Here is a 27692-nt window from a genome sequence, read left to right on the forward strand (position 1 = left end):
GGGTTGGATAATAAACAATGGCCTTGCCAGTGACACCCATGTTGAAAGAACAGATTTTTTTAAATGCAGATATGGCAGGTGCTGCCAGTTGCACCGTCCTTGCGCGTGGTGTAATCTACCTCAGCGCAAAAAAATTACTGGCTTCTGAATGGTGACAGGTCACAGCAAGGTTGATTGACTGCTTTTCAGAACCTGTCAAATGTAATTTTCAGCATTCAGCAGCCTGGACATTTGGGAGAGATGGAACAAGAGATAAGAGTTTAGGAAGACAATTCAAGACTGCAGAGGCACAAAAACTAAAGACAGTGCCACCAGTGATGAAGTGGAGAGGCATCACGCAATAGAACATTGTAAGAAGACTGAAGGACACAGCCTGGGACAAGAGTATTGGAGGGAACTCCAGGGATAAGGGTGCGACAAGATATGTAGGTGTTGTAAATGAAATTTTTGAATTCAGTATGAGGAAGTGATAGGAGGTCCTTGGACAGTAACAATGTAAGAGATGAGTGAGACTTTGTTGGAGTCAGAAAGCAAGTGGCAATTTTTGAAGTGTTTGAAGGTGGGATTTTCCAGCCACATTCACCCCAAAACTGGAAAATCCTGCCCAGGGACAACGGACCTTTGCATGGTTCCCCCCATAGCCCCTGCCGGCTACAAGTCCCATGGAGGGCGGGACAAGAAAACTGCCCCCCCCCACCACCCCCCCCATAGAGTTTGTGTAGTGGCATGCTCTAGAGAGGAGCCACCCAATGAAAAGGTTATTCAGCTGATATTTTCATTTGCCCGCTGGGCAGCTGCATCATCATGTGGCTTGTATCCACCAGAGTTTAGAAGAGTAAGAGACAACTTGATTGAAACATATAAGATCCTGAGGGGCCTTCACAGGGTGGACGTGGAGTGGATGTTTCCTGTTGTGGGAGAATCTAAAAAGACAGGTCACTGTTTGAAATAAAATGGAGGTGAGGTGAAATTTTTGTCACTCAGAGGGTCAGAAGTCTTTGGAACTCCCTGAGAAGGCGGTGAAGGGGAGTCTTTGAATATTTTTAAGGCAGAGGAGGATGGATTCTTAGTGAACACGAGGGTGAAAGTTATTGGGGGTAGGTGGGATGCAGATTTGAGATTGGTGTCAGATCAGCCATGATCTTTTAAATGGTGGAGCAGACTTGAGGGGTCAAATGGCTTATTCCTGTTTCTAACCCCTACGTCATTCAGCATGGATGTGATTGTTATAGGTTTTTAAAACGTTTTCATCGATGGGGCAATTGTACTTAAGGGAAATAATTAATAATTATATCCTACAGCTAATGGTGGATTCCAAAATTTAAAATGTATTTAGTTTCTTAATTCTTATTTTGCATTGAGTTGATGATCCATTATTTTCCTACTATGAAATTTTTTAAAAGGAAAAATGAATTTGCATTTATGATTTCAGGGTGTTTTCCCACAGTGGTTTGCAGTAAATAAAGTACATTTGCTCCAGAATGCTACTGCCACATCTGCCACGGAATCGGAGCGGGTGAGAGGTGGAAATGTCCGTTGACTTGGGCGGAATTTTCTAGTCTCGTTCAAGCGAGACTGTAAAATCCCACTCTTGAAGTGCATTCGTTGGTGTAACATAGGAAATGCAAGAGCTAATTTGCAGCAGTAAACTCCCACAGGCAAAAATGAAGTAATAAACAGATCATCTGTTTTCCATTGATGTTAGTTGAGGGATTAATATTAGCCAGAACATCAAGTTTCTTCAAATAATGCCATCCTAATGAAAGGGCAGATTGGACACTGGTTTAATGTCACATCCTAAAGATAGTGCCTCTGACAGTGCAGCACTCCTCAGTACTCCTCTGAAGTGTTAGTTTGGACCACCTGCTCAAGTCTCTGGTCTGGGGCCTGAAACCACATCTTTCTGATCCAAGTGAGAGTGAGCCAGAGCCGACGCAGACATAAATAGAAGCTTGACTGGAGATGTTCAAACATGGAATTGCATAGACAGGCACAGATGTGGGAGGCAAACACATGTTCAAGGGCTTTTCGGAAGAAAGGGAGATTGCAGAGGGTGATAATTTGCAGGGATAGAGAAATTAGGTTTTTTTTAGGGAGGTTACAAAAACAGATTTGAAGTAGAGAGGACAGTTCTTGAGAAGAGAGAACTGTTTATAAGGTCAATTACATGATACAAACTGTAGAAATGGTCAATTATAAAGCAAAGCAAGGTTATAGATAATCATAGCCATGAGATGAAGATTATGGTTGAGCATAGAATGAAAATTTGAGGTTTAGAAACTAACAACTGGAGAAAGAATTTAGAATAAATGGAGAATTCAGGAAACCAGGCATGGTGGCACTGCGGTTAGCACTGCTGTCTCATAGCGCCAAGGGCCCAGGTTCAATTCCGGCCTCAGGTCACTGTCTGTGTGAAGTTGCACATTCTCCCTGTGTCTGCATGGATTTCCTTCAGATGCTCTGGTTTCCTCCCATGCTCCAAAGATGTGTAGGTTAGGTGGATTGGCCATGGTAAAATAATTGCCCCTTAATGTCTCAAGATGTGTAGGTTTGGTGGATTAGCCATGGTAAATATGTGGGGATATGGGGAGATGGCCCAGGCAAGATACTCTGTCAGTGAGCCGGTGCAGACTTGATGGGCCAAATGGCCTCCTTCTGCACTGCTGGAATTCTATGAAAGCTTCAAACTTTGTCAAAATGTTGAAACCTTGCTGTTATGTTAAATGTGGAGCCGAGTATTAGGCTCCATGGAGGTTTGAGCTGGCCTAATAATGTATTTGGATGTGGTGATGTATACAGATTTTAAGAGATAAGCACAACACTGATACAGCATATATTTTCAGCTAGTCTTTAACGAATATATGATGTTTTTTATCCAGAATAATTTGGAAAATTCTTAAATCATAAGGATTTCCATAAAATGTCAACATCAAAAAATGTTTCACAGCAATAATTTATTAAATATTCAAAAAATAAATTGGCAAAACAGTAAAAAATAAAATATCAGGAATTCATGTTATTAAAATAAAATCGGGAGTTTTAAATATCTAGAACTCATGAAGTGTTGGTTGCTGACCAATACTGAGTGTAAAGAGGAAACAGGGTAAGGATACCAGAAGCAAGTAATCTATGACTGAGCTAACTCTTAGTAAAGACAAGTAAAAGCATGGTAAGAGAAGATCTAAGGTAAACCATGTTTTCAAATCATCTCTCTGGATGTTGAGTGATTCAGCTTTTATTTTGGGCCCTGTGCTTCAGATTCTTCCTCATCATCCTCATACATCTCTCCTTCTTCGTCTGCTGTGGCATCTTGGTACTGTTGGTATTCAGACACCAGATCATTCATGTTACTCTCTGCCTCAGTAAATTCCATCTCATCCATACCCTCACCGGTGTACCAATGCAAGAATGCCTTCCTGCGGAACATAGCTGTGAACTGCTCTGAGATGCGCTTGAAAAGCTCCTGGATAGCAGTACTGTTTCCAATGAATGTGGAGGACATCTTAAGTCCACGGGGTGGGATATCACAAACAGCCACTTTAACATTATTGGGGATCCATTCCACAAAGTAACTGCTGTTCTTGCTCTGGATAGCCAACATTTGCTCATCTACTTCCTTCATGGACATCTTACCTCTGAAGACGGTGGCTACTGTCAGGTATCTACCATGACGAGGATCGCAAGCCGCCATCATATTTTTGGCATCAAACATCTGCTGGGTGAGTTCTGGGACAGTCAATGCCCTGTACTGTTGGCTTCCTCGGGCTGTGAGTGGAGCAAATCCTGGCATGAAGAAGTGAAGGCGTGGGAAAGGTACCATATTCACTGCAAGTTTCCTCAGATCGGCATTAAGCTGCCCAGGAAACCTCAGGGAAGTGGTGACCCCACTCATGGTAGCGGATACCAAGTGGTTAAGGTCTCCATAGGTGGGTGTTGCCAGTTTGAGGGTCCGGAAGCAGATATCGTAGAGAGCTTCATTATCAATGCAGTATGTTTCATCCGTGTTTTCTACAAGCTGGTGGATGGAGAGGGTGGCATTGTATGGTTCTACCACTGTGTCAGAAACCTTTGGAGAAGGAACAACACTGAAAGTGTTCATGATTCTGTCAGGGTATTCCTCACGGACTTTGCTAATAAGCAGGGTTCCCATGCCAGACCCTGTACCTCCGCCCAGGGAGTGAGTAAGCTGAAAGCCTTGCAAACAGTCACAATTTTCACATTCCTTCCTCACTACATCAAGGACCGAGTCCACCAGCTCTGCACCTTCTGTGTAGTGACCCTTTGCCCAGTTGTTTCCAGCTCCACTTTGTCCTGTGATTAAAAGGATGTCAAACATATTCATAAACATTAAAACAGGCAAGTGAAAGTTAACATGCACGGTGTAAATATAGATAGAAATAGTCACTGATATGGAATGTTCTGGAGTGGATTTCCTGCTGAGGTAAACATCCTAGTATAGAAAAACATTTAATTTGATTTCTACTGGTTATATTAGTATCAGTACATAGACAATAGGATGTAGCCATTGTAGGTGATCAAAGAGGGGAATATCAAAGTTGGCTTGTTACTATAATGGTTATATGATTCCTTCAATTAATTTTTTTTTGTCCAATCAGATAATGGTGATTTTATAGGTTCAAAAATACACTTTCAACTGAAGAATGTATGTCAGTAAAGGTGAATTTGAACAGAACAGAGTTACTACACACACTCCAGTAAAGGTTGACCCCTGATTTTTGGCCAAGAAGTAATTCATTTCTCATATATCTCTTGTATAGGTTGACCCCGACTTTTAGCCAGAACGTCCAAAATTTTTGTACCCTCTTATCACTGAAGTCAAACTCACCCTGATGCAAACCTACTCATTGACAGAATAGTGCACCATGTTCAGTCCCTCGTGTCTGCACACGCCAACACCTAATTTCAAGGCTGTTGTATCTTCGCCAATCTCGCCCCCTAATATGGTGACACAGTATCAAGAAGGAATGGCAGAATGAATTTACTGTACACAAATTGATGTCTGTTCCCATGGAGATTTTTTTTATTAATAATACTTTATGGCTCCTTTTGCACTACTTATGTGGGCAGGATTGAACCATAGAATCCAAACAGTGCAGAAGGGGGCCATGGGGCCCATTGAGTCTGCACCAACACCCCGAAAGAGCATCTTACCCAGCCCCCCCCCCCCCCCCCCCCCCCTTAACTCCACTATTCCTGTAGCCCCACACATTTACCATGGCTAATCCACCTAACCTACAAAGTTTTGGATTGTGGGAGGAAACTGAAGCACCCGGAGGAAACCTGCACAGACACATTGGCAGAAACAGTCTCCACCCCAGAAACTCTGCGACTGCAAGATCATAGTACCTTGGAACTATTATTCATGTAACAGTGGACCCCCTACTTTTTGGCCAAAATTGTAATCTTAGAAACCAGAAATACATGAGTATGAATAGCAATATCTGCAAGACAGTTAATCTCTTGTGGCATTGCACAAGGGAAGTCCCAATCAAATTTAGTTTACTACAGTATGCAACAGATGTTAGGCCAAGTGGCCTTCAGACTGAAAAGGATAGAGAAAAGCTAGAAACAGTGGCGGTAAAGAAACATGGGATTTCCACGCAAATACACCACCATATTGTCATGAACAGGTATGGAAATAATCAAAAAGGACTTTTATATCTAGAGAATTTGAATACAATTGGATAGAAGTCATATTTCAGCTAAATAAGACCTGTTTTGTCAACATCTGGACTACTGTGCACATTTCTAAGTACCCTATCTTCAGAAAGATTGGATGGATCAATGTGCAAGCCTGAGTGGCACAATGACATAATGGTTAGCATTGCAGCCTTACAGCGCCAGGGACTCAGGTTCAATTCACGGCTTGGGTAACTATCAATGTGGAGTTTGCACGTTTTCTCCATGTCGGCGTGGGTTTCCTTCGTGTGCTCCAGTTTCCTCCCACAGTCTGAAAGACATGCTGGTTTGGTGCACAGTGTTAATGTAGTCTTACTTGTGACTAATAAATAAATTTTTTTAAAAAGCCCACTGGAGTGATGCCCAGACTCTAAAAGTTAAATTATAGGGTAAGATCACAAACTAGGGTTGAATTCCCTGGAAGATTAAGATGTTATTTGATCTAAATTTAAGATATTAAGGGAAACAGATAGCATACTGATAGCGTAACTGGGGAGAATAAACTGGGGGCATAGTCTAAAAATTAGAGTGAAATTGAAAGCATACACCTAAAAGGGAGATAGAAGTTTGGAATTCCTTTCTACAAACGAATTGAATGTTAGGGCAATTTTTAATTTTAAAATTGAGACTGATAGATTTTTTTGTTAAACAAAGGTATTAAGGGACATGAAGAAAAGGCACGTATGTGGAGTTAGATCACAAATCAGCTATGCTATTGTTGGATGGAGGAACACATGTAAGGGACTAATCAGTTTACTCACGTTCCTGTGCTGATAAGGGTTAGAAGACAAGGAATAATGCTCCAATCAAGCTAGATATAATTCAGTTCTGATTTTAAAGTCATAGGTAAGGTCCTTTTTAACTCTATAATAAGTTCCGACACCTATGTTTATAATGAGAAATTGTCTATGTAAATGTGGCATGCTGTATTTTCACGTCACCACTAATGATGGTGCAGCATCTTTCTGACTGAGATAATGCCATTTCAGATTGACAAATATTAGCAGTTTCCATTACAAATAGCTATGTCTATATTTTTAATATATTGGTGATTGATGTCATTGCATTTAAGGAATCATACCTGAATGGGCCAGGGTCGAGGAGGGCGGCACGGTGGCATTGTGGTTAGCACTGCTGCCTCACAGTGCAAGGGACCTGGGTTCAATTCTGGCCTCGGGTGACTGCATGGAGTTTGCACATTTTCCCCATGTCTGCGTGGGTTTCGTAGAATCCCTACAGTACAGAAGGAGGCCATTCAGCCCATCAAGTCTGTACTGACTGCAAACCCACCCAGGCCCTATTCCCGTAATCCCACACAGTGCTACCGTGCCAGGTGCTCTGGTTTCCTATCACAGTCTAAATATGTGCAAGTTAGGTGGATTGACCATACTAAATTCCCCACGGTGTCAGGGGAATTAGCACGGTCAGTGCATGGCAGTGACAGGGATAGGGCCTGGGTGGGATTGTTGTGGTGCAGACTCGATGGGCTGAGTGGCCTCCTTCTGCACTATAGGGATTCTATGATTCTGGGAAGGTAAAAAGAAAGGGATTGAAGTCTGAACAGGCTGCAAATATTTGAACTGAGGCTCAAACCAGCAAAATCTGAGATTAAAGCTTAAGGTGTGAGGCCTAAATGTGCCAAAATCAGCCAAAAGGATTTGAGAATAGGCAACAGTGTGATAGAATATTTCTGTGTAAGAATGCTATGGATGACACAGGGAGCAGCAGTAATTTGAATGAGACTGGTGGCTGGGAATGAGCTATAGATGGACAAACCATGAATGTAACACTTGGTAGATAAAATCCTAACACAGAAGTTGAAGCAGAGTTCCTGAATGTATGTAAATTATGTGAAGATAACTTTAAACTGAGTGCAGTATTCACTTACCAGAGTGTGTTGGCTGGGGGAATCTGGTGATGGTGGGGGACAATGGGGCTATGTTCAGACAAAAGCAATAATGTGACAGTTCAACTTGCATTGATAGGTTGCCACAGAGAGACCCAAGTCTCTCTGAGTGCCAGATTTACTAAGTTGAATTCCAATATTTATGTGGACATAGGAAACTATAATGAGAAAAAGTAGACACAAAAGCTGGTAGAAATATGTCCAGGCTCATTTCTTCATGCATTGGCAGCACTGTTCCCCAACAGGAGGGCTCCAGGTTAGAACAAAACTGCGTTTTCAACTTCATTTCAATAAGTTATGTTCAATAATTTCTAAAGGCAAATTACCCATAGATTTCTGGCCACGTATCTCACCAACAACAGATAATTGCCGTGGGCAGGCAGGGCAGCTGGGCGAGGGGGTGGCAACCAGAACTTTTAGGAGTGCTGTATAATTTTCTTTGTCATTAAACAGCCTTTCAGGATGAAATCCCAAGCCTGAAACCCTGACATGATAAGGTCCAATGCCTGTACCCAAGGAAGCTCAATTTATCTGAGGGATCTAAAACTGAAGCTAAGCCTCTGATCAGCAAATGAAAGGGGCCTAATTTCCTTTTTGAGTGACCTCTAGATGCCTGAAAATCCTCCCAGGCCTATTGTGGTTTTGAACATATTAATGATGTCCCCTGGACAGATGGGTCATTTGTGCCCTATTTTCAATTTAGGATGCAGGGCAATTGTGGCTGATTTCTAACACAAAATGTGCAATCAAAATTAATTAAGTGTGGGTCATTTATGGAAAATATTGGTTTTGTCTATCGTTTCTCATTTTTTTCTGTTTTGTGACTGATTTCTATTACATACCGAAGATAAAATTGTCTGGTCTGAAAAGGTGTCCAAAGGGGCCTGAGCGGACACTGTCCATTGTGCCTGGTTCCAGATCCACCAGAATGGCCCTGGGGACATATTTAAGAGCTGCAAAGACAACAAAAATCAGACAGTCAGTAAATCTGCATTTACCATTTGTTAAGGGGAAATTGGGTATAACTAAGGAATTATTCAAAATATTTACATTCCCAAACCATAATACTTTAACCCACATTGCCCAGGTACCATCCCTGTTATGCTCTCCCAAGAGGATATCCTGCTATAACAATCCATATTTCCATTCCACGAATGTGATGTTGTAAGAGTTCAACCATTATGTTAGTGCCAATTTGAGATATTGGCTGAAATTTTACCGCCCCGCCCACCACGGGAATTGGAGCGGGTGAGGGGCAGAGCATGGGAAGGTCCATTGGCCACAGGTGGAATTTTAGAGTTTCGGAAAGAGCAAGGCCTTAAAATCCGGCCCAGTGCTTTTTTTTATTGTTGAGAAACTAAGAGGAATGACCAATAGGACATTAGAAAGATCTAAACAAAATATCAGGGCAGTGATTAGACAATGCCAAGCTTCTGTTTCAAAAGCTTTACCATTTTGTCAAAGAAAAAAAGAGGTAACTTTTACTTGGGTTTGACATTAACTCTGTACTTGGAAATTTGCATAGCTTTGATATTTATGCATTTTATTATTTAAAATGCAGCTAAGTGTCCAGACCAAATGTTTGCATCTCCAACAAACTTGATAAATCGTGGAACGCTACAATATTTGTAACTGCTTCCGAATTCAATATATTTGGCGTTATTATTTAAGACACTTTCTTCTGATTTCCCCTTGACATCACATAGTTTTGAATAAATCTTGACATGTAGCTCTGAATTACTTACAAGATGCTTCATTGTAGTAAACGCTAATTCTTTCCACCTGCAGGTCTGAGTCACCCACGTAATTTCCACTGGGGTCGATTCCATGCTCATCACTGATGACTTCCCAAAACTGAGAAGAAAAGAAATACAAGGTATCCAACCACATTAATCAGCATTAAGCTAGATGCAGTCATATATATAAATAACGGAAGAAAGGGACAACGACTGCTCTAATCAATGTATGGATTTCAGTGTGTGGTTAATAATTATAATGTGACAAAATGATGGATGCAGGTCAATTATTTCATCGCTTAATAGCACAGTACACCATTAGTGCTGGCTTCAACCCCAGCAAGTATACACATGGAATCAAATTGCTTTTGTTTGGCTCTATGTCTCTACTACTGACTATTTTAAGGTGGTCAAGTCTTTCACTTAATAAAAATTATGTTTTTGCTTTGCCTTGGCTAAGATCTAAAAGGATTCTTGCAATTCAATTTGATCGCGTTTGGAATACCAAAATCTAATTTTCTTTCTTTGTCCCTAGATAAAGTTTGTACCTGATTTCCAAAGAAACAAAAAAATGTTTTTATTCCTCTCTCTTGGATTAAAAATACCTAAAGTACTCTTGGTCTCCAGTGGAGATGGTTGCCTGGAGAAAGTATCTGTCTGCTGGCAGGTAGTAATTATCATAGCATCAGAAATAGCAGGGGTAAGGACCGCCAGTAAAAACTAATTACATCTCGCTTCAATGATTCTTGTGTCCTTTTTACTCAAAATGAAACAGAATATTTTGAGGCAGTAACTTTTTAACATCAATCGCATTTACTGATCATGTAGGATTGCAAAATATATTAAAGGCACTCAGAGAAAATGAAGCTTCTATTTCCTTTGCAAGTTCAATATATTTTCTAAACTTAGAAAAACTGTAAAAATCTAATATTAAAATGTATTGGAAACTTACGGATTTTTGAAATATGTTTTAAAGAAGCAATTTTTGGGAGAAAAAAACTGGTGCATTTTCAATGAAGCTGATAATTTTCTCCTTAACAGTGAAATCAGGATTATGATTAGGATCCCACAAGTCAAAGGAAGCCATTATATATCCATTAGCACAAGTACTTCATCACTGTATTTTAAAAGTTGCATGCAAACTAATTGTAAACACCCATCCTATGAAAGAGGACACAGTAACCTCATCATTGTTAAGAACTGGATTTACCAAATGGACACAGCATGTGAAGCTTTTTACTGCAGTAATGTTTCATTATTGTTTTGCACTCTTTCTGGAAAAGGGATCTTTCTCTGCAATGTGTTTAAATTTGAGCTGTAAATCTTTAGCAGCTGACCATGGTACTGAAAGTGCCAGCATTATGTTATGGTATATTTTGACCCCAGCTAATTTTCTGAGATTGATTTGGTTGCTTGACTGCACAAAGTAGCTTTAATGTTATTCTGCATCTCCTGGGGGTATCGTTGATTGAGTAGGAGCCTTCAGCTGTCCAATAAATCTGAATTTCCCACTTTGTCTCATTCATTACAAGCTCACCTACTTTTCAACACCAGCTGGCAGATACGGCACCAATTTAATTTCTTCCTCTCCACCCTCCAGAGAATAAATTGGATGTCCTCTTCACATTTTGGCTCCTTGCAGTTCTATTATTCTTCACAGACCCATATGTCTCTGAATCTTTAATACATTCACATTTAATCTTTCTTAAAGGTATCAGGTGCAACTTTAAAATGACTTTAACCAGTAAAATTCTGGTATTTTGCCATCTGGCACATATTTTCTAAAAGCAGTATATTGCACGTTAAGCATCAAATCTAGCTAAACTGACCAGATAAAGGTCTCCTCTTTCTGCTGGCTACAAGATTAATATGGATCTGGTTCCCAGTAGGCCAGAGTCCACCATCACAGCTTTCTGCAACATGACTCAAATTGGACCACGTTCTCAAAGCTTATTGATGTATTTGATTTCAGAAGTGAAAAGTCAGATGCAGGTAGCAAGGACAAGTCTTTCTGGAGACAGTTGATCCAAAGTAATAGGCAGTTTAGTTTACAAGATTGTAACTGATATGGGAATACCTGATGCAGTGCATGATTACAAAAAACCAAAATGTTATATTCATAACAAATCCATCAAGATCTGAACCCAAGAATTGCAACCCTGAATCACAGGATCCCTACAATGCAGAAGGAGGTCATTCGGCCCATCGAGTCTGCATTGACCATAATCCCATCCAGGCCCTATTCCCGTAACCCCACATATTTACCCTGCAAATCCCCCTGACACTATGGTGGTTTAGCATGGCCAGTTAACCTATCCTGCACATCTTTTGGACTGTGGATGGAAACTGGAGCACCAGAGGAAATCTGCACAGATATTGGGAGAATATGCAAACTCCACACAGACAATGACCCGAAACTAGAATTGAACCTGGGTCCTTGGTACTGTGGGGCAGCTAACCACTGTGCCACCGTGCTGCCCTAACCTACGTTAACTTATTTATTTTGTGATTTATGATATGGGTTGCCTATTTTGCATTATTTCAGATTTTCAGTTTTGCCATTTTTCTTTTTAAGTCTGCAATAAACATTTTACTATCTATTCTGTGAAGACATGTCAAAGTGCATTTTTTTTACTGTTCCATGTGCCATACTGCAGTTTACTAGGTCAGGTGTCATGGTCCATTCACACATGCTATCTGGAACAGCAGCCAGAATGATATGGCAGGTGTTATAAATTTGATTTTTGTTTAACTGGAAATTTTGGAAGTTGAAAATTGAAAAAGAGTTGAAAGAGGGAGGTGCAGGAGGAAGCAACTACCCATTCCAATTGGCTAACCAAAAATCAATGTATCAATTTGTTCATCCAGAGGTTCAGTGAGAATGTCCCCTGGCTTTGTTAGGAGCACCTTAGTTGCAAATAATTCTTCTCGCTCTAATTGATAAGACTCTCATCCAAAGATTTCACTTGTGCTTGATTGCAATGATGGAAAATAAGGTTTTTGTGTGACGATGCCACGATTTCAAGGCAATTGCCTTGGGTGCATCAAAACCAGCCACGCCCAAGTTTAACCCCGAATTCTTCTTCTTCATGGCGTGGCTGGCAAAAACCCCGGGCATTGTGATCCCAGTCACGTAGCCGTCTGAGCCTCTCACTCTGTCGATAGTCAGAAAAGGATTTCAATACAACTAATCTTGTCCCAGTCCCAGTCCCAGCGGATTGGACCACTCGACAGATGCTACATTTAGGACTGTTCAGATATTTTCACTTCACCCATCGTTGTCTTCTTTCGCCGTCTAGCCACGTGCTAATAATCTGGGTACCACATTTAAGCCATCGTCCTCATAACCATTCAACACTGGAACAAAGACCCCCCCCCTCACCTTCTAAACGTGACCATCGATGGAGCGTGATTTTTTTTCGCAGTGCATGAGCTAGTCTCCATTCACATTTCAAAAGCTCCTGTCTTATGATTATTCTGCTCAGACTGGTTTGATTTGATAAATAGGAGAGATTCTCCTTATACAATACCGCAGAGCCGCCCTGCCTGGTGGTCGTACGTAAAAGCCACAAAGCGGGTTGCACAATGTAAGAATTGAAACAATTCTGTAGATTACCCTCCTGCTATTACACTTTCATAGAGTGCTAGTGTTAAGCATTGCTTTTCTGCTAATGGCATTTCAATGTGTGAATGGAGACGTGCAGGCGACAATGTCCCACGCCAAGGTTATTCGTCTTGGACGGTTTTAAACATCGATGTCAGCTGTGGAAGGAAAGCTCTTTGTGAGTGAAACTGGGGCTGCAGCCTGTGGGGTGCCGACTCCCTCCCGACCCAGCCTCTGCTGGCGGTGGGACTGTCCTCGGACGGTGCGGCAGAGCTGGGCTAATCCCTTTCTCCCCTGCTATCTGCAGTCTCGGGCGTGGCTGTCTGCAGAGCCCACACGTCTCTCGTCGAGAGCAAGCCCACAGGCGCAGATTCCAGGACAAGCTTTCCACTAACCATGTCAAAACCTAACAAAAGACATCCTAACGGAAACAATGGTGAAGTGAAAATACAATTACAAATCATCTCCATTTATGGGTCATCACTTTTTTTTGTGTGGGGGACAGAAATAATTCTATTTAACACAGAACAAGAAGCTTATAGATAGAACAATGCCCTTTATTTATCCCAAACAAGACAATCACCTCTTTATTACATAGTGGATTTTATTTCACGAATTCCATACATTTAAACCCATTTATTTTCTTCAGCTTTTTTTTCCTGAACAGATCTATTTACAGGACCATTTATCAATGATGATATAAATTCTCAGACAGCAATTAAACTTTTACCTTGGCGCCGATCTGGTTGCCACACTGGCCAGCCTGGATGTGGACAATCTCTCTCATCCTCTCGCTGTGTTGCCTCTGTAGCGCTCGGAGTTGTCAGCTGCCGCTGCTGCTGGCTGGGGAAGGCTGTGGCAAGGTGCTGCCTGCCCTTTTATACCATCGCATCGCACCAGCTGATCAGTGCCACAGGAACAGCTTGATGCCAGACCAGGATTACATCAGTCTCCCGGGAGAGCGGCGGCAGCAGCCAATGAGGATGCCGGGGACACACTGCAACATCCCCCTGCAACGCCAGAATCGCCTCCCACGAAATGCCTCAGCACTACTGCAACTGCTGCCTCTCTCGCCATGTTAGAAGAGAAAAGGGCAAGGCAGGCAAAGGCATGGTGCTGAACTGCGAATTTACCTAACCATTCAACTCGATGAGCAAACCCTTTGTGAAGAAAGACATCACTTGCCAGGAAATGTTGCAAAATTCTGCTGTCTTTGTTTTTTTCTCTCTTAAAAGAATACGTCTATAATGCAATGCAGGAAACTGTTTCTGTGCCAAAAAAATGCAGACACCAAAGCAAAACAAAATACAAAGACTGGGGATGCTGCATATCTCCAATAAAGTCACAAAGTGTTGGAAATACTCAGCAGGTCTGGCAACACCTGAGGAGAGAGAAACAGAGTTAATGGGCGGGATTTTCCAACCCCGCTCGCCCCGAAACTGGAAAATCCCACCCGAGGTCAACAGACCTTTCCTCGCCTGCTACGATTCCTGTGGCGGGCGGAATGGGAATATTCACCCCAGTGTTTCAGGTCTGTGATCTTATCAGCACTGGGTGATAGAGTGGAGGGCAGGAGAAGTGAAATGATGAAAGGTTTTCATGGTGCAAGGCCAAAGGGAGGGGCAATCGGCAAGTAAAGGGATAAAATGTATGTCCAGAAGTGCGAATGGCAGTAAAGAAGTAAAAGGTAAATGAGAAAAACAAGAACAAATCAAAGGCAGAAGTGAAGGTCTAATGTTGCTGAATTCAGTGTTGTGTCCAGAAGGTTGGAAAGTGTTGTGAAGGTTGAAAGTGAAGGTTGGAGTACAATGTTAGCAAGTGTGAGGTTATCCACTTTGGCAGAAATAATAGTAGGAGGGATTACTATTTAATGGGAGAAAAGCTGCAGCATGCTACCGTGCAGAGGGGCCTGGGAGTCCTTGTGCATGAGTTGCAAAAACCCAGTCTGCAGGTGCAGCAGGAGATCAAGAAGGCGAATGGGATGCTGGCCTTTATAGCGAGGGGGATAGAATATAAAAGTAGGGAGGTCTTGCTGCAACTGTACAGGGTACTGGTGAGGCCACAGCTGGAGTACTGTGTGCAGTTTTGGTCGCCGCACTTGCACAAGGATATTTTGGCCTTGGAGGGAGTGCAGAGGAGGTTCACTAGGCTGATACCGGAGATGAGGGGGTTGGACTATGAAGAGAGACTAAATAGACTGGGTCTGTACTCGTTGGAGTTTAGAAGGGTGAGGGGGGATCTTATAGAGACATATAAGATAATGAAAGGAATGGATAGGGTAGAGGTAGAGAGATTCTTCCCGCTCAGAAAGGACAGCAGGACTAGAGGGCACAGCCTCAAGATAAGGGGGGGGTGGCAGTTTAGAACAGAGTTGAGGAGGAACTTCTTCACTCAAAGGGTGGTGAATCTCTGGAATTCTCTGCCCGTTGAAGTGGTGGAGGCTACCTCACTAAATATATTTAAGTCACAGGTAGATAGGTTTTTGGTAGGCAAGGGAATTAAGGGTTATGGGGAGAAAGCGGGAAAGTGGAACTGATCCACTTCAGATCAGCCATGATCTTATTGAATGGCGGGGCAGGCTTGAAGGGCTAGATGGCCTACCCCTGCTCCTATTTCTTATGTTCTTATGTTCTTAAGTGGCCAGTCAGAAGATGAGGCTCGGTTCCTCAAATGTATCTTGAGCTTCATTGGAACATTGCAGCAGGTCAGGGGCAGAAAGGCCAGAGTGAGAGCAAGGCGAAGAATTTAAGCAACAGGCAACTGGGTCATGCTTGCAAACTGAAAGAGGTGATCCACAAAAAATCATTTAGTTTGCATCTGGCCTCTTCACTGTAAAAGGAGACCACATTATGAGCAGCGAATACACTACATTAATTGAGAGATGTACCCATGAACTGCCTTTGGAAGGAATGTTTAGGGTCTTGGTTGGTGGGGAGGGAGGAGGTAAAGGCAGACGTATTTCCTGCACTTTCATGGAAAGGTGCTGTGGGAAGGAGGTGATTGAGGAGGGAACCAAATTATTGTAGAGAGAATGGCCCTGTCTAAAAGCTGCAAGGAGAAGGGAGGTAAAGGTATGTTTGGTGGTGGCATAACATAGGAGGTGGTGGAAATGGTAGAGACAGCTGGTGGAATTAAAGGTGAGGACAAAGGGAACCCTATAACGCATTTGGGAGAGAAGGGAAGGGATGAGATCAGAATTGTGTGAAATAGAATGGACAATGGACACTCAACATTGTCAGTCACAAAGGTGGCAAGTCTGTGGTTGAGGAGAAAGGTCAACATATCAGATAAACTAGAATGGAAGGATGCATCATTCAAATGTGACAGAACCAGAGAAAGTGAGAATGGATTGCAGTCATTAATGAAGCAGGGTGTGAGAAACTGTAAGCTAGCTGTGGATGTCAGTAAGTTTATAATATGAGTTGATAACCCACCCTCAGAAATAGAGACAGAGAAGTCAAAAACGGGAAAGGAAGAATCAGAGATGAACTATATTAAGTGAGAGAAGAACAGCAATTGGAAGAGAAGTTGAATATATTTTCCAGTTCAAGGTGAGAGCAGTAAATGGCACAGATATAATTATCATCATTGTGATAAAAGTGTCATGCTAGCAGTAATCATGGCGTTGATTGGCTGGGGTTCCTGAGATGGGAGCTAATATGGTGAATGGCTAACACTGGGGAAAGCTAGCAGTAACTGCATAATGATACATAGCACCTCTTACAGGGAGGTCCTTTAGTGGTTAAATCAGATAATGTGAGTGTTTGAGAACCGAATGTAACCTGCAGAAGGAGTAAGAATGACACAACGTGGAAGATTTTTAAAGTTTAATAAACATGTTGTTATTTGAATAATTTACAACAAGACTTAACTTCTTCCTCACTGGGTTTCATCCTTTTCCTCATATCATAGAATCATAGAACCCTACAGTGCAGAAAGAGTCCAATCAGCCCATCAAGTCTCCACCGACAACAATCCCACCCACGCCCTGTCCCCATAACCCCATGCATGTACCTAGCTAGTCCTCCTGACATTAAGGGGCAATTTAGCACAGCCAATCCACCTGACGCGCACGTCTTTGGACTGTGGGAGGAAACCAGAGGACCCAGAGAAAACCCACAGCGAGAACGTGCAAACTCCACACAGACAGTGACCCAAGCTGGGAATCGAACGCAGGTCCCTGCCCCTGTGAGGCAGCAGTGCTAACCACTGTGCCACCCTCTATTCTTTCCAAACAGTGAAAAGGAATTGTTAAGAACCGGTGATCCAAGTTTCCCTTATGGGATTTGGATTGCCCTCACATTGAATTGCAGAAAGGTTCATAACAGTTATAATCCTCCAAAATCTCTTAGATTCTGGAAAAGCTCAATGGATTGAAAAATAGTCAATGCAACACTTTTACTCTAGAAAGGAGGGAGACAGAAAGCAGGATACTATAGGTCAGTTAGCCTAATATCTGTCAGAGGGAAAATATTAAAATTCATTATTAAAGAGGCATAGCAGAGTAGTTAGAAAGCCATGGTGTGATCAGGTAGAGCTTTGCAAAAAGGAAATCATTTAATCTATTAAAACAATTCTCATTTCAACACGGAGATCAAGAGTTAGCACATAATTATCCCACAAGTGAGAAATGGGTGCTGGCCGGAATTTAACAAGAACAGGTTCAATTTTTTATATGGTTCAAACTGAAGGTAAACTAGAACAAAGAAAAAAAAAATTACAGCACAGGAACAGGCCCTTCGGCGCTCCAAGCCTGCACCGACCATGCTGCCCAACTGAACTAAAACTCCCTACCCTTCCAGGGACCATATCCTTCTATTCCCAGTCTATTCATGTATTTGTCAAGATGCCCCTTAAAAGTCACTACCGTATCTACTTCCCTGGCAATAAGTTCCAGGCACCCACCACCCTCAGTGTAAAACATATGCCTCATACATCTCCTTTAAACCATTCCCCTCACACCTTAAACCTATGCCCCCTAGTAATTGACTCTTCCACCCTGGGAAAAAGCTTCTGACTATCCACTCTGTCCATGCCTCTCAGAATCTTATAGACTTCTATCAGGTCGCTCCTCAACTTTTGTCATTCCAGTGAGAACAACCAAGTTTCTCCAACCTTTCCTCATAGCTAATGCCCTCCATATGAGGCAACACCCTGGTAAATTTTTTCTGTACCCTCTCCAAAGCCTGTACATCCTTATGGTAGTGTGGTAACTAGAATTGAACACTGTATTCCAAGTGCAGCCTAACTAAGGTTCTATAAGGCTGCAACATGACTTGCCAATTTTTAATCTCAATGTCCCGGCTGATGAAGGCAAGCATGCTGCATACCTTCTTGACTACCTTCTCCACCTGCATTGTCACTTTCAGTGATCTGTGTACCTGTACACCCAGATCCCTTTGCCTATCAATACTCTTAAGGGTTCTGCCATTTACTGTACATTTCCTATCTGTATTAGACTTTCCAAAATGAATGACCTCACATGTGTCCAGATTAAACTCCATCTGCCATCTCTTTGCCCAAGTCTCCAACTGATCTATAGACTCCTGTATCCTTTGATGGTCCTCATCGCTTTCCGCAAATCTACCAACCTTTGTGTCGTCCGCAAACTTACTAATCAAACCATTGATATATGTTACAAACAGCAAAGGTCCCAGCACTGATCCCTGGGGAATGCCACTTGTCACAGCCCTCCATTCAGAAATGCATCCTCCCACTGCTATCCTCTGTCTTCTTAGACCGAGCCAGTTTTGTATCCACTTTGCCAGCTCACCTCTGATCCCATGCAACTTCACCTCCTGCACCAGTCTGCCATGAGGGACCTTGTCAAAGGGCTTACTGAAGTCCATGTAGGCAACATCCACTGTCCTACCCTCATCAATCATCTTCATCACTTCCTCAAAAAACATGATCAAGTTTGTGAGATACGACCTCCCCTTCACTAAACCATGTCGCCTCTCACTAATACATCCATTTATTGCCAAGTGGGAATAAATCGTGTCTCGAAGAATCCTCTCCAATAATTTCCCTACCACTGATATAAGGCTGATCAGCCTGTAATTACTTGGATTATTCTTGCTACCCTTCTTAAACAAAGGAACAGCATTGGCTATTCCCCTATCTCTGGGGCCTCCTCTGTATGTGGAGATGCCGGCGTTGGACTGGGGTTGTCAGACTTCTTCCTGTGTTTACCTCTTCTGTAGCCATTGAGGATACAAAGATTTCTCTCAAGGCCCCAGCAATTTCCTCCCTTGCCTCTCTCAGTATTCTGGGGTATATCACATCAGGCCTTGGGGACTTGGCTACCTTGATGTTTCTCAAGATCCCCAATACCTCTTATATTTTGATCTCAACTTGACTCAAACTGTCTAAACACCCTTTCCCAGACTCATCATCCACCAAGTCCTTTTTGGTGAAAGCTGATGCAGAGTACTCATTTAATACCTCACCCACCTCCTCTGGCTCCACACATCGATTGCCGCCCTTGTCCTTGAGTGGGCCAACCCTGTTCTTCATTTAACCAAGTCTTTATAATGGCAACAACATCATAGTTCCTAGTACAAATCCAAGCTCTAAGTTCATCTACCTTACCTGTTACACTTCTTGCATTGAAACAAACGCGCTTCAGTCCACCAGACCCTCTTTGATTAGCAACCCCACCCTGCCTGCTGTTCCTTTGAGTCTTACTGGCCCTAATCTCTGGTTCTTCTACAGCTAATTCACCTTTGCTTTGGTTCCCACCCTCCTGCCAAATTAGTTTAAATCCTCCTGTGCGACACTAGCAAACCTCCCGGCCAGAATATTTATGTCTTTCCAATTTAGGTGCAACCAGTCCTTCTTGTACAGGTCCCACCTGCACCGGAAGAGACCCAATGGTCCAGATATCTGAAACCCTTCCTCCTACACCAGCTGTTTAGCCACATGTTGTGCTGCACTATCTTCCTATTAGTGGAGCTAATCTAGCACGTGACACAGGGAGTAATCCTGAGATTACAACCCTAGAGGTCCTGCTTTTTAACTTTCTACCTAACTCCCTAAACTGCTGCTGCAGGACCTCATCACTCTTCCTACCTGTGTTGTTAGTCTCAATATGTACCGTAACCTCTGGCTGCTCATCCTCTCCCTCCAGAATGTTTTCTGTCCATTCAGAGACATCCTGGATCCTGGCACAAGGGAGGCAACATATAATCCTGGAGTCTCTTTCACATCCACAGAAGTGCCTATCTGCACCCCTAACTATAGAGTCTCCTACAACTATTGCTCTAATCCTCTTTGTCCCTCCTTGCTTAATAACAGAGCTAGCCATGGTGGCACTGCTCTGGCTGCTGTTGATAGGCCATCTCCCCCAACAGTATCCAAAATGGTATACTTGTTGGCGAGGGGGACGACTGCAGGGGATACTTGCACTGACGTGAGAATGATGCAGAGTTAATTCCAAGAGAAAAAGAGTCTACTGAAGTTCCAAATCATACTTCTAGAATAAAAGACACCAAATTCCAGAAAGTCATATTCAACCAAAGAGGAATAAATGTCCTCATGATCAACTTTCTTATTGACTGTGTATAATGATTAACGGTGCATAGTACTGTGTCTGGAGTGTTATTGATCTCCTGTGTAACATCGTAGTAATTTGTTGTCATGACCACAGAAGTAAAGGGGGGAAGGGATGTTATATATTTAAAAGGGTTGCAGGTTGCTTTAAGAGCTGATCACATGACGTGATAGTGCTGCCCTTAGGGTGTTTGTGGAAGCTGCTGTTTTACTTTCAGTTTTATGTTTGTGCAGAGCAGAGAACATCTTTACAATAAATGTGCTGCTGTTACTTTGAATCCACGTGTGCGAACCACATCTTTGCTTTTTGTGCAAAAACCTACTCTCCTAACATAATTAGGACATTACACTGTCACACATGTCAACCTCAGATTGCTTCCACCTTCACAACCAGAGCACATAGGCTCATGCTTCTTCTCCAGGATGAAGTGCACAAAGGTGAGGAATTCCTGGCTCTGCGTACCCAACTTATAAAAATGATGTTCAATTCTCTTTTATGGATGGGAAATGGGGACTGCTGTGGCTACAGCAACACCAGAGGTACTGAGGAGCTCCTTGGTGCAGAGGTGAGCTGATAAGAAGGCCTGCCTTGAGGCCCAAAGTTGAAAAATTATGAATAAAACATGAAACATGTCACTAGATGAGACACCTCATCCCCCTCACTTCCCCCATACTCTCTTGACCCCATCCATGCCAAAGCATGGTCATCATGCCCCTAGGCCAATCTATGTCCCTCTACCCACCTCTCCTTGGCACTTCCTGTGCCTGTGCAGCTCCAACATCCCCCTCCATGGCCTTTTATAGCCCCAGTGACAACAGTGCCAACTTGGGCTACCCCATACTACCCCAGCCACAACCCTTTTCCCACAGAACTACCATGCCAAGTCACCCAGTATCCACCTCAGAACCCATGCAGAAATAAAATAAGATAAAGTTTTCTAAAATAATGTTCATGTGTCTATTGCAGTCTTCAATATATTGTTAAAAAAAATCTCATTCATAACAATCCATTCACTACATTTGCATTCCTTCAACTAAATACAGCCTTAGAACAACAGCTATTTCATTGAAGTGTAATTTTACTAAGTTAATTAGAAATAAAATACACAATTTTGTATATTTGATTTGATTTATTATTGTCATATGTCTTAGTATACAGTGAAAAATATTGTTTCTTGTGTGCTATACGGACAAAGCATACTATTCATAGAGAAGGAAATGAGAGAGTGCAAAATGTTGTGTCACATTCATAGCTAGGGTGTAGAGAAAGAGCAACTTAATGTGAGGTAGGTCCATTCAAAAATCTGATGGAAGCAGGGAAGAAGCTGTTCTTGAGTCGGTTGGTACGTGACCTCAGACTTTTGTGTCTTTTACCCGATTGAATCATATAATATTAGTTATCCAGCTGGTAGGTAAAGAATAATTATTTAAAATAAGGAACAGAATAAGTTTGTTTTATTTCCATTATCCCTGAATGTGGCTGGATATTTGGACAACATGACTGCCTTCAGACTAGCTGGGAATTGAACTGAATCAGGTCAATCAAAGCTACACTGTCTCATTAAAAGATGGCCTTTAGTAATGTTTTTGTTAGAAAGGAAAGCCATAAGCATTATGTTGACATCATTATATGATGTAAAATATAGAGTTGCATCATGACGCATTCCAACTGTTGAATTTTTACATAATTTGTTTGAGAACCAACATGCTAATCAAGCATTTGTTTATGAACACTTATTATAATAATGGTTATGCTGAGGAGGTTTGTGGAAAGGAGGAGGCTTGTGTGGTACATGAACTGGTTAGGCTGAAAGGTCTGTGTCTGTGCTGTACATTCTATTACTGTAGTACAAAACATTTTTAATAGATTCATCAAATAATATTTTGTCCAACTTGTTCATGAGGAAGATGTATCCGAAGCCAGATATTTTTATGTAATCACAAATTGCTATAATTTGAATGCTTTCAATGCCAGAGGGCAGTCTCTAAGAAAAGGGGGTTGGTGCTTCTAATGTGGTCCCCCGAGGGACAACCTCTGCTGAGCTGTCTCAGGGAACCGCAGATCAGCAAAAAATAAACTGCAATGGAAAAAATGCTGCAAAGAGTATCCGGGCTGCACATTCAAGCACAGTGCAGTCCCCCATCACCTTTATAATTTTATTTCAGCCCAGACACTTCATCCTGCCCTGGACCGCGGTTGTAGCTAAAACATAAAGGCAGCCTGGTCAATTGGCTTGCCTGATAACTGTAAAAGCAGACAGGCCACGTAACATTGTGTTCATCTGGCCTTTCAAAGGGCTAAATTGCCTGCTTGATTGTCAGCAGGTGTGTTTCTGACTCTAGTATACACACCTGCTGGCCGGACCATCAAAGGCTCTGTTGGAATCCCACATAAACTACATCAACTGCACTACCTTCATCTACACACCTTCTAATGGCCAAAATTGGATAAGTACTGGATTCAAAAATGGCTAAAATCTGGATCATGCTAAATCAAAGACTGCAAAATATGATCCTTTAGCACCTGTTTTTCTGGCCCTATAGATGCTTTATTGTGTACAAGATGGCAACTGCTTGGCATATGCATGCTTCTGTTGCAGGCTGTGCAGGGTGCCTGCTTTGTGAGGGTGTTGCTTCTCATTTCAAAGCTTCTGCTCAGATCACTTTTTCTCAGTATTGCAGTTACCATTTCTCTTGGTGTGCCAGAAGACAGGGAGTGGTTCTGAGGTTACGGAGAAACAGCTCAGCAGTTAAGTCAGCTACAGCAAATCAGAAACAAGAGATTTTTCACATCTTTCATTGACATACATATCCACCAATCATAACATAGCCTTTTGTTCTTTCTTATCCAATCAAAAACCAAACCTTCATTAGCATAAAATGTCCCTATGCTATTCAGTAATTGTCTTGGTAACTTGTGCTTTGTTTTCATCCTGTTGTCCAAGCCTAGAACGCAGTGTTTATGGAACAAGGTTTTAGATATACTGACTTATCCTACGTCTGTCAGTGTTGGCCTTACTGAAGGCCTGACTGATAACTGTGTTTGGCTAATAATCATTTTCCGTAACTTGACAGTTTTTTTTTGACAATTATGGAACTTTAATTTTCACAATTGTTGTAACCTAGCTTCCACAGTAGCATTTGAAGAAACATTCACTAACATTGAACATTCATCTGAAGTCATTGGACCTTTTTGACAATATCTTCAGGCCATTGAGGTTATGTTACTTGTATTGACCTATATAGCTATCTGTTCCCATGGAGTTCTCAAAGGTTGCCTGGCTTCCTTACTCATTGTGGACAGTGGACCTCTTCTGTCAATCCCCTGCAACAAAGCTTCCAATGTCAGATCAAAGAACATTGGAGCTCTCTGTCATATTGTTCCATTGTTGTGCCTTTCCAGGTAAAATGAGTCTTTCCCAGGTAACCACTTTTATAATGAATTCCAGCATCTCCTGCAGTCAAAATGCTTTTCTCTCTTAGGCTCTGAAGAGTCATATGGATTTGAAATGTTATCTCTGTTTCTCTCTCCACAGATGTTGCCAGACCTGATGAATATTTATAACATTTCCCTTTATGTGATGTAGCTCAGATTAAGTAGCACAGGCTAGCTGGAGCTGGTGCTATCCATCACAATCCCTGCTCGGATGTGCAGCATTCAGCAGTGTGCTTAGTGCAGTGTGCCCTCATGGAAATAAGCTGGCAGCACAAGATTGTCCTGCTGCCTGCATGGGCACAGGTTACTCACACATTGTCATCCCCATGCCCATTTCCAGGTCTTTTCCAAGTTTTTCACTAAATATTAATTAGAAGTGAAAACTGCATTGGTACATTCAAAATTCAGAGTTTTGTACAGTTAGCTCACCATTCCACATAATACTTTGTCTAAATATTTCCTTTATAGTTCTTTTGGAGCATGAATAAGAAATAATCTTTAACTTTTTTGTTCATTATCCTTTTGATACAATTCTGTGGCTTGTGACCGTTACAACCTAAAGGTTTACAGGTGGTTCACTTTGTCATTGGAGAAACCAACCAAGCACACCCCAATAATCATCTAGCTTGGAGTAAGACTCCCTGAATGAGTCCAAATCTGTGATTTATCATGCTATGGTTTAGTAGGAATCATTTCACATTTAACATTCACTGACAGAAAGAAAGACACATTCACTTTCGATCGATTTTTAACATTACAATCAGCCGGCAACTGAAAAACTGTGTGCACCACTGGCAGGGGACAGCATTTCCCACCAAGAGACAATTGTCCTGGTGAAGGTGGTGCTGAGGACCTTCATGAATCATTGCAGTCCTTGTGGTGAAGGTGCTTCCACAATGTAGTATGTAGAAAGTTCTGGAATTTTGAGCCAGTGCTGATAAAGGGAAAGCGATAGTTCAAGGTCAAGTGTGGTTTGAAGGGAATTTGGAAGAGACGATGTTCTTGTGCACCTGTTGCCCTTTTCACTCTGTGCAGGTGGATGTTATGGGTTTGTAAGATGCTATTGAAGAAACTTTGGTGAGTTGCTTCAGTGCATCCTCCACATGGTACAAAATACAGTTCATTGATCAGTGGCGGAGAGAGAATATTTGAGGCGATGAATGGGGTGTTAATCAAGAGGATTTATTTGTTCTGGTTGGCGATGACCTCCTTCAACTGTTGTTGGAGCTGCATTTCACCAGGTAAGCGATTATTTAATTAAACTCGTGATTTGCACATTGTAGATGCTGGAACGTCTCCAGTGAATCAGGAGGAGTCAGTTGTCTCAAAGTTCCTACTCTCTGACCTGCTCTTGTAGACACTATGGGTGGAATTTTCCCATTCCCCCCCCCCGTTGGAATCATAGTGGGCAGGATAGGGCCATGGAAACGTTCGTTGAGCTTAGGCAGGATTTTCCGATCTTGGGGCAAGTACGGCCAAAAATTCCCACCCTACGGCTGGAATTCTCTGCTCTTGTAAGCCCCACCATCACTGCCGATGAGAACGGGGAATTTGGCGCTCAGCCAGATCTCCATTCACTGCAATGAGCATGGAGAATTCTGGCCTATATTAATGGGGCTGTTGCCATTAAATTTCTAATCAATGATAACTTCCAGGATGTTGATGGTAGGGTATTTGGTGATGGTAATTCTGTTGAATGTCAATGGAAGACAGTTAGGTACATTCTTGCTGGAGATCCCCATTACTTGACATTTACGTGGCACAAATTATGCTCGCCATTTCTTGGTTCAGGTCTTGGTGTTATCCAAGTCTTGCTGCAGGTGGGCATGGACTGATTCAGAATCTGAAGAGCTGATAAAACAGAACATTACAAAAGAACAAAGAACAACACAGCAAGGGAAACAGGCCCTTTGGCCCAACGAGCCTGTGCCGCCATCTTAACAATGTATTTTTCCTACACCTCCCTTGACCCGTGTCTATGCTTATGGTACCCCCATTGGAAACCAGATTCAGGGGAGAATAATTTAGGGACAATTTGTTACACCAATCAGCCTAAGAGCACATCTTTGGAGTGTGGGAGGAAACCCACGCAACCACAGGGAGAATGCGCAAACTCCCACAGACACTGGCCCAAATCCATGTATCTGCACAGCCAACAGTGATAGTCAGTGAGCTGTTGTGGTGCCCATCTGCTGGTCCAGTTTTTAAGCATACACAAACGACGCAAAGTACTAGGCCACATCGAAACATCCAAGAGCAGCCCATGCATGACCAACCGTGTGCATGCCCCTCATTAGACAACAAGGTGGAGTGACGCACCTGCGGAGTAGAAGAGACAAAACATCAACACATATAGCATTAGATTTCCAGGAACGTCCCGAGGCTCTGACCCTTATTTAAAACCGTCTCCTATAACCCTCCATCCCTGTTTCACTCATGCGTCTATCTAAGTAAACCTTAAACAAGTCCAGCGTGCCTGCCTCCACCACCTTACTTGGTAGTGCATTCCATACCCCCACAACCCTCTGTGTGAAAAACCTCCCTCTAGCATCCAAATTATACTTCTCCCCCCTCACCCTAAGCTCGTGGGCCCTCGTGATATTTGTCTCCAATCTAGGAAAAAGCCTGCCACTGTTTACTCTATCTATACCCTTCATTATTTTATACACCTCTATCAGACCCCCCCTTAATCTCCATCTTTCTAAGGAAAAGAGCCCCAGTTTACTCAATCTTTCCTCATAACCCAGTCCTTCCATACCAGGCAGCATCCTGGTGAACCTCCTCTGCACTCTCTCCAGGCTCCCCACATCCTTCCGGTAGTAAGGTGACCAGAACTGGACGCAGTACTCCAAATGCGGTCTAACCAACGTTCTGTACAACTGTAACATTAGACGCCAGCTCTTATACTCTGTACCCCTGCCTATAAAGGCTAGCATACCGTAAGCTTTCTTCGCAACCTTCTCCACCTGAGTTGCCACCTTCAGAGACTTGTGCACTTGCACTCCCAGGTCCCTCTGCATTTCTATACTCTTAATAGGTCTACCTTTTATCATGTAACTCCTCCCTACAGTATTCCTTACATTACGTGACATCCCCATTCAATCCCCATTCACATCTAATCGTATGATGGAGGGAAGGTCATTGATGAAGTAGTTGAAGATGGTTGAGTTCAGAACACTGATCTGATGAACTCCTGCAAAATGTTCTGCAAACACTGGCCAGGATTCCCTCAAATAAAAGATGTCCAAAGGTGGGGGGGAGCCTGAATGAACTCTACGCACTACAGAGTGCTTCAGAGGGATTCACACTGCAAAGTGAGGTCTGGGGCTTCATCCCACCTGAAAGAATCAATGTGCTGAGCAGTCCTCTGCACATGCGCTGATCCGTCAGTGGAGCGATTGGCACATGCGCAGTGGGTGCCACATTGCTGGCCTCCCAATTTCATCCTAGGTCCTCCCTCCCAATGGCTGGCCTCCTGATCAGCCCCCCTTGATTGTTGGTCTACTGGACACTCCAGTCCCGAATTCGCTCCCCCCCCCGCCCCATGGCCAGGCCTGACCACCCCAAACCCTGATCTCCCCCCCCCCCCATGCCAGTCCCGATTGCCCCCTTGCTCCCTTCCTCACCAAGCCCATTGTAGAGTGGCAGTGGGTACCCCCCCACCACCGATCACCTTCCCCAGTATGTCTTTCTCCCAGTATGCCCTGTCCCCTCTGACCCACCCCACCCCTCCCCCGGCTGGCAACGCAAGGGGCATCC

General features: G+C 42.8%; 1 protein-coding gene across 1 annotated transcript; it reads right to left on the minus strand.

The window, feature by feature from the left end:
- Positions 1–715: 715 nt before the first annotated feature.
- LOC145341857 (tubulin beta-3 chain) lies at positions 716–13783 on the minus strand. Its single transcript, XM_080186855.1, has 4 exons — positions 13677–13783; positions 9352–9460; positions 8449–8559; positions 716–4311 (listed from the first exon to the last, which is right to left on the minus strand). Exons 1-4 carry the CDS (start codon positions 13731–13733, stop codon positions 3236–3238), a joined length of 1353 nt encoding a protein of 450 aa, XP_080042981.1. The 5' UTR covers positions 13734–13783; the 3' UTR covers positions 716–3235.
- Between the last annotated feature and the right edge of the window lie 13909 nt (positions 13784–27692).

The sequence above is a fragment of the Carcharhinus amblyrhynchos genome, chromosome 4, assembly GCF_965287045.1.
Source record: "Carcharhinus amblyrhynchos chromosome 4, sCarAmb.v2.hapA, whole genome shotgun sequence".
NCBI classification, from domain to species: Eukaryota; Metazoa; Chordata; class Chondrichthyes; order Carcharhiniformes; family Carcharhinidae; genus Carcharhinus; species Carcharhinus amblyrhynchos.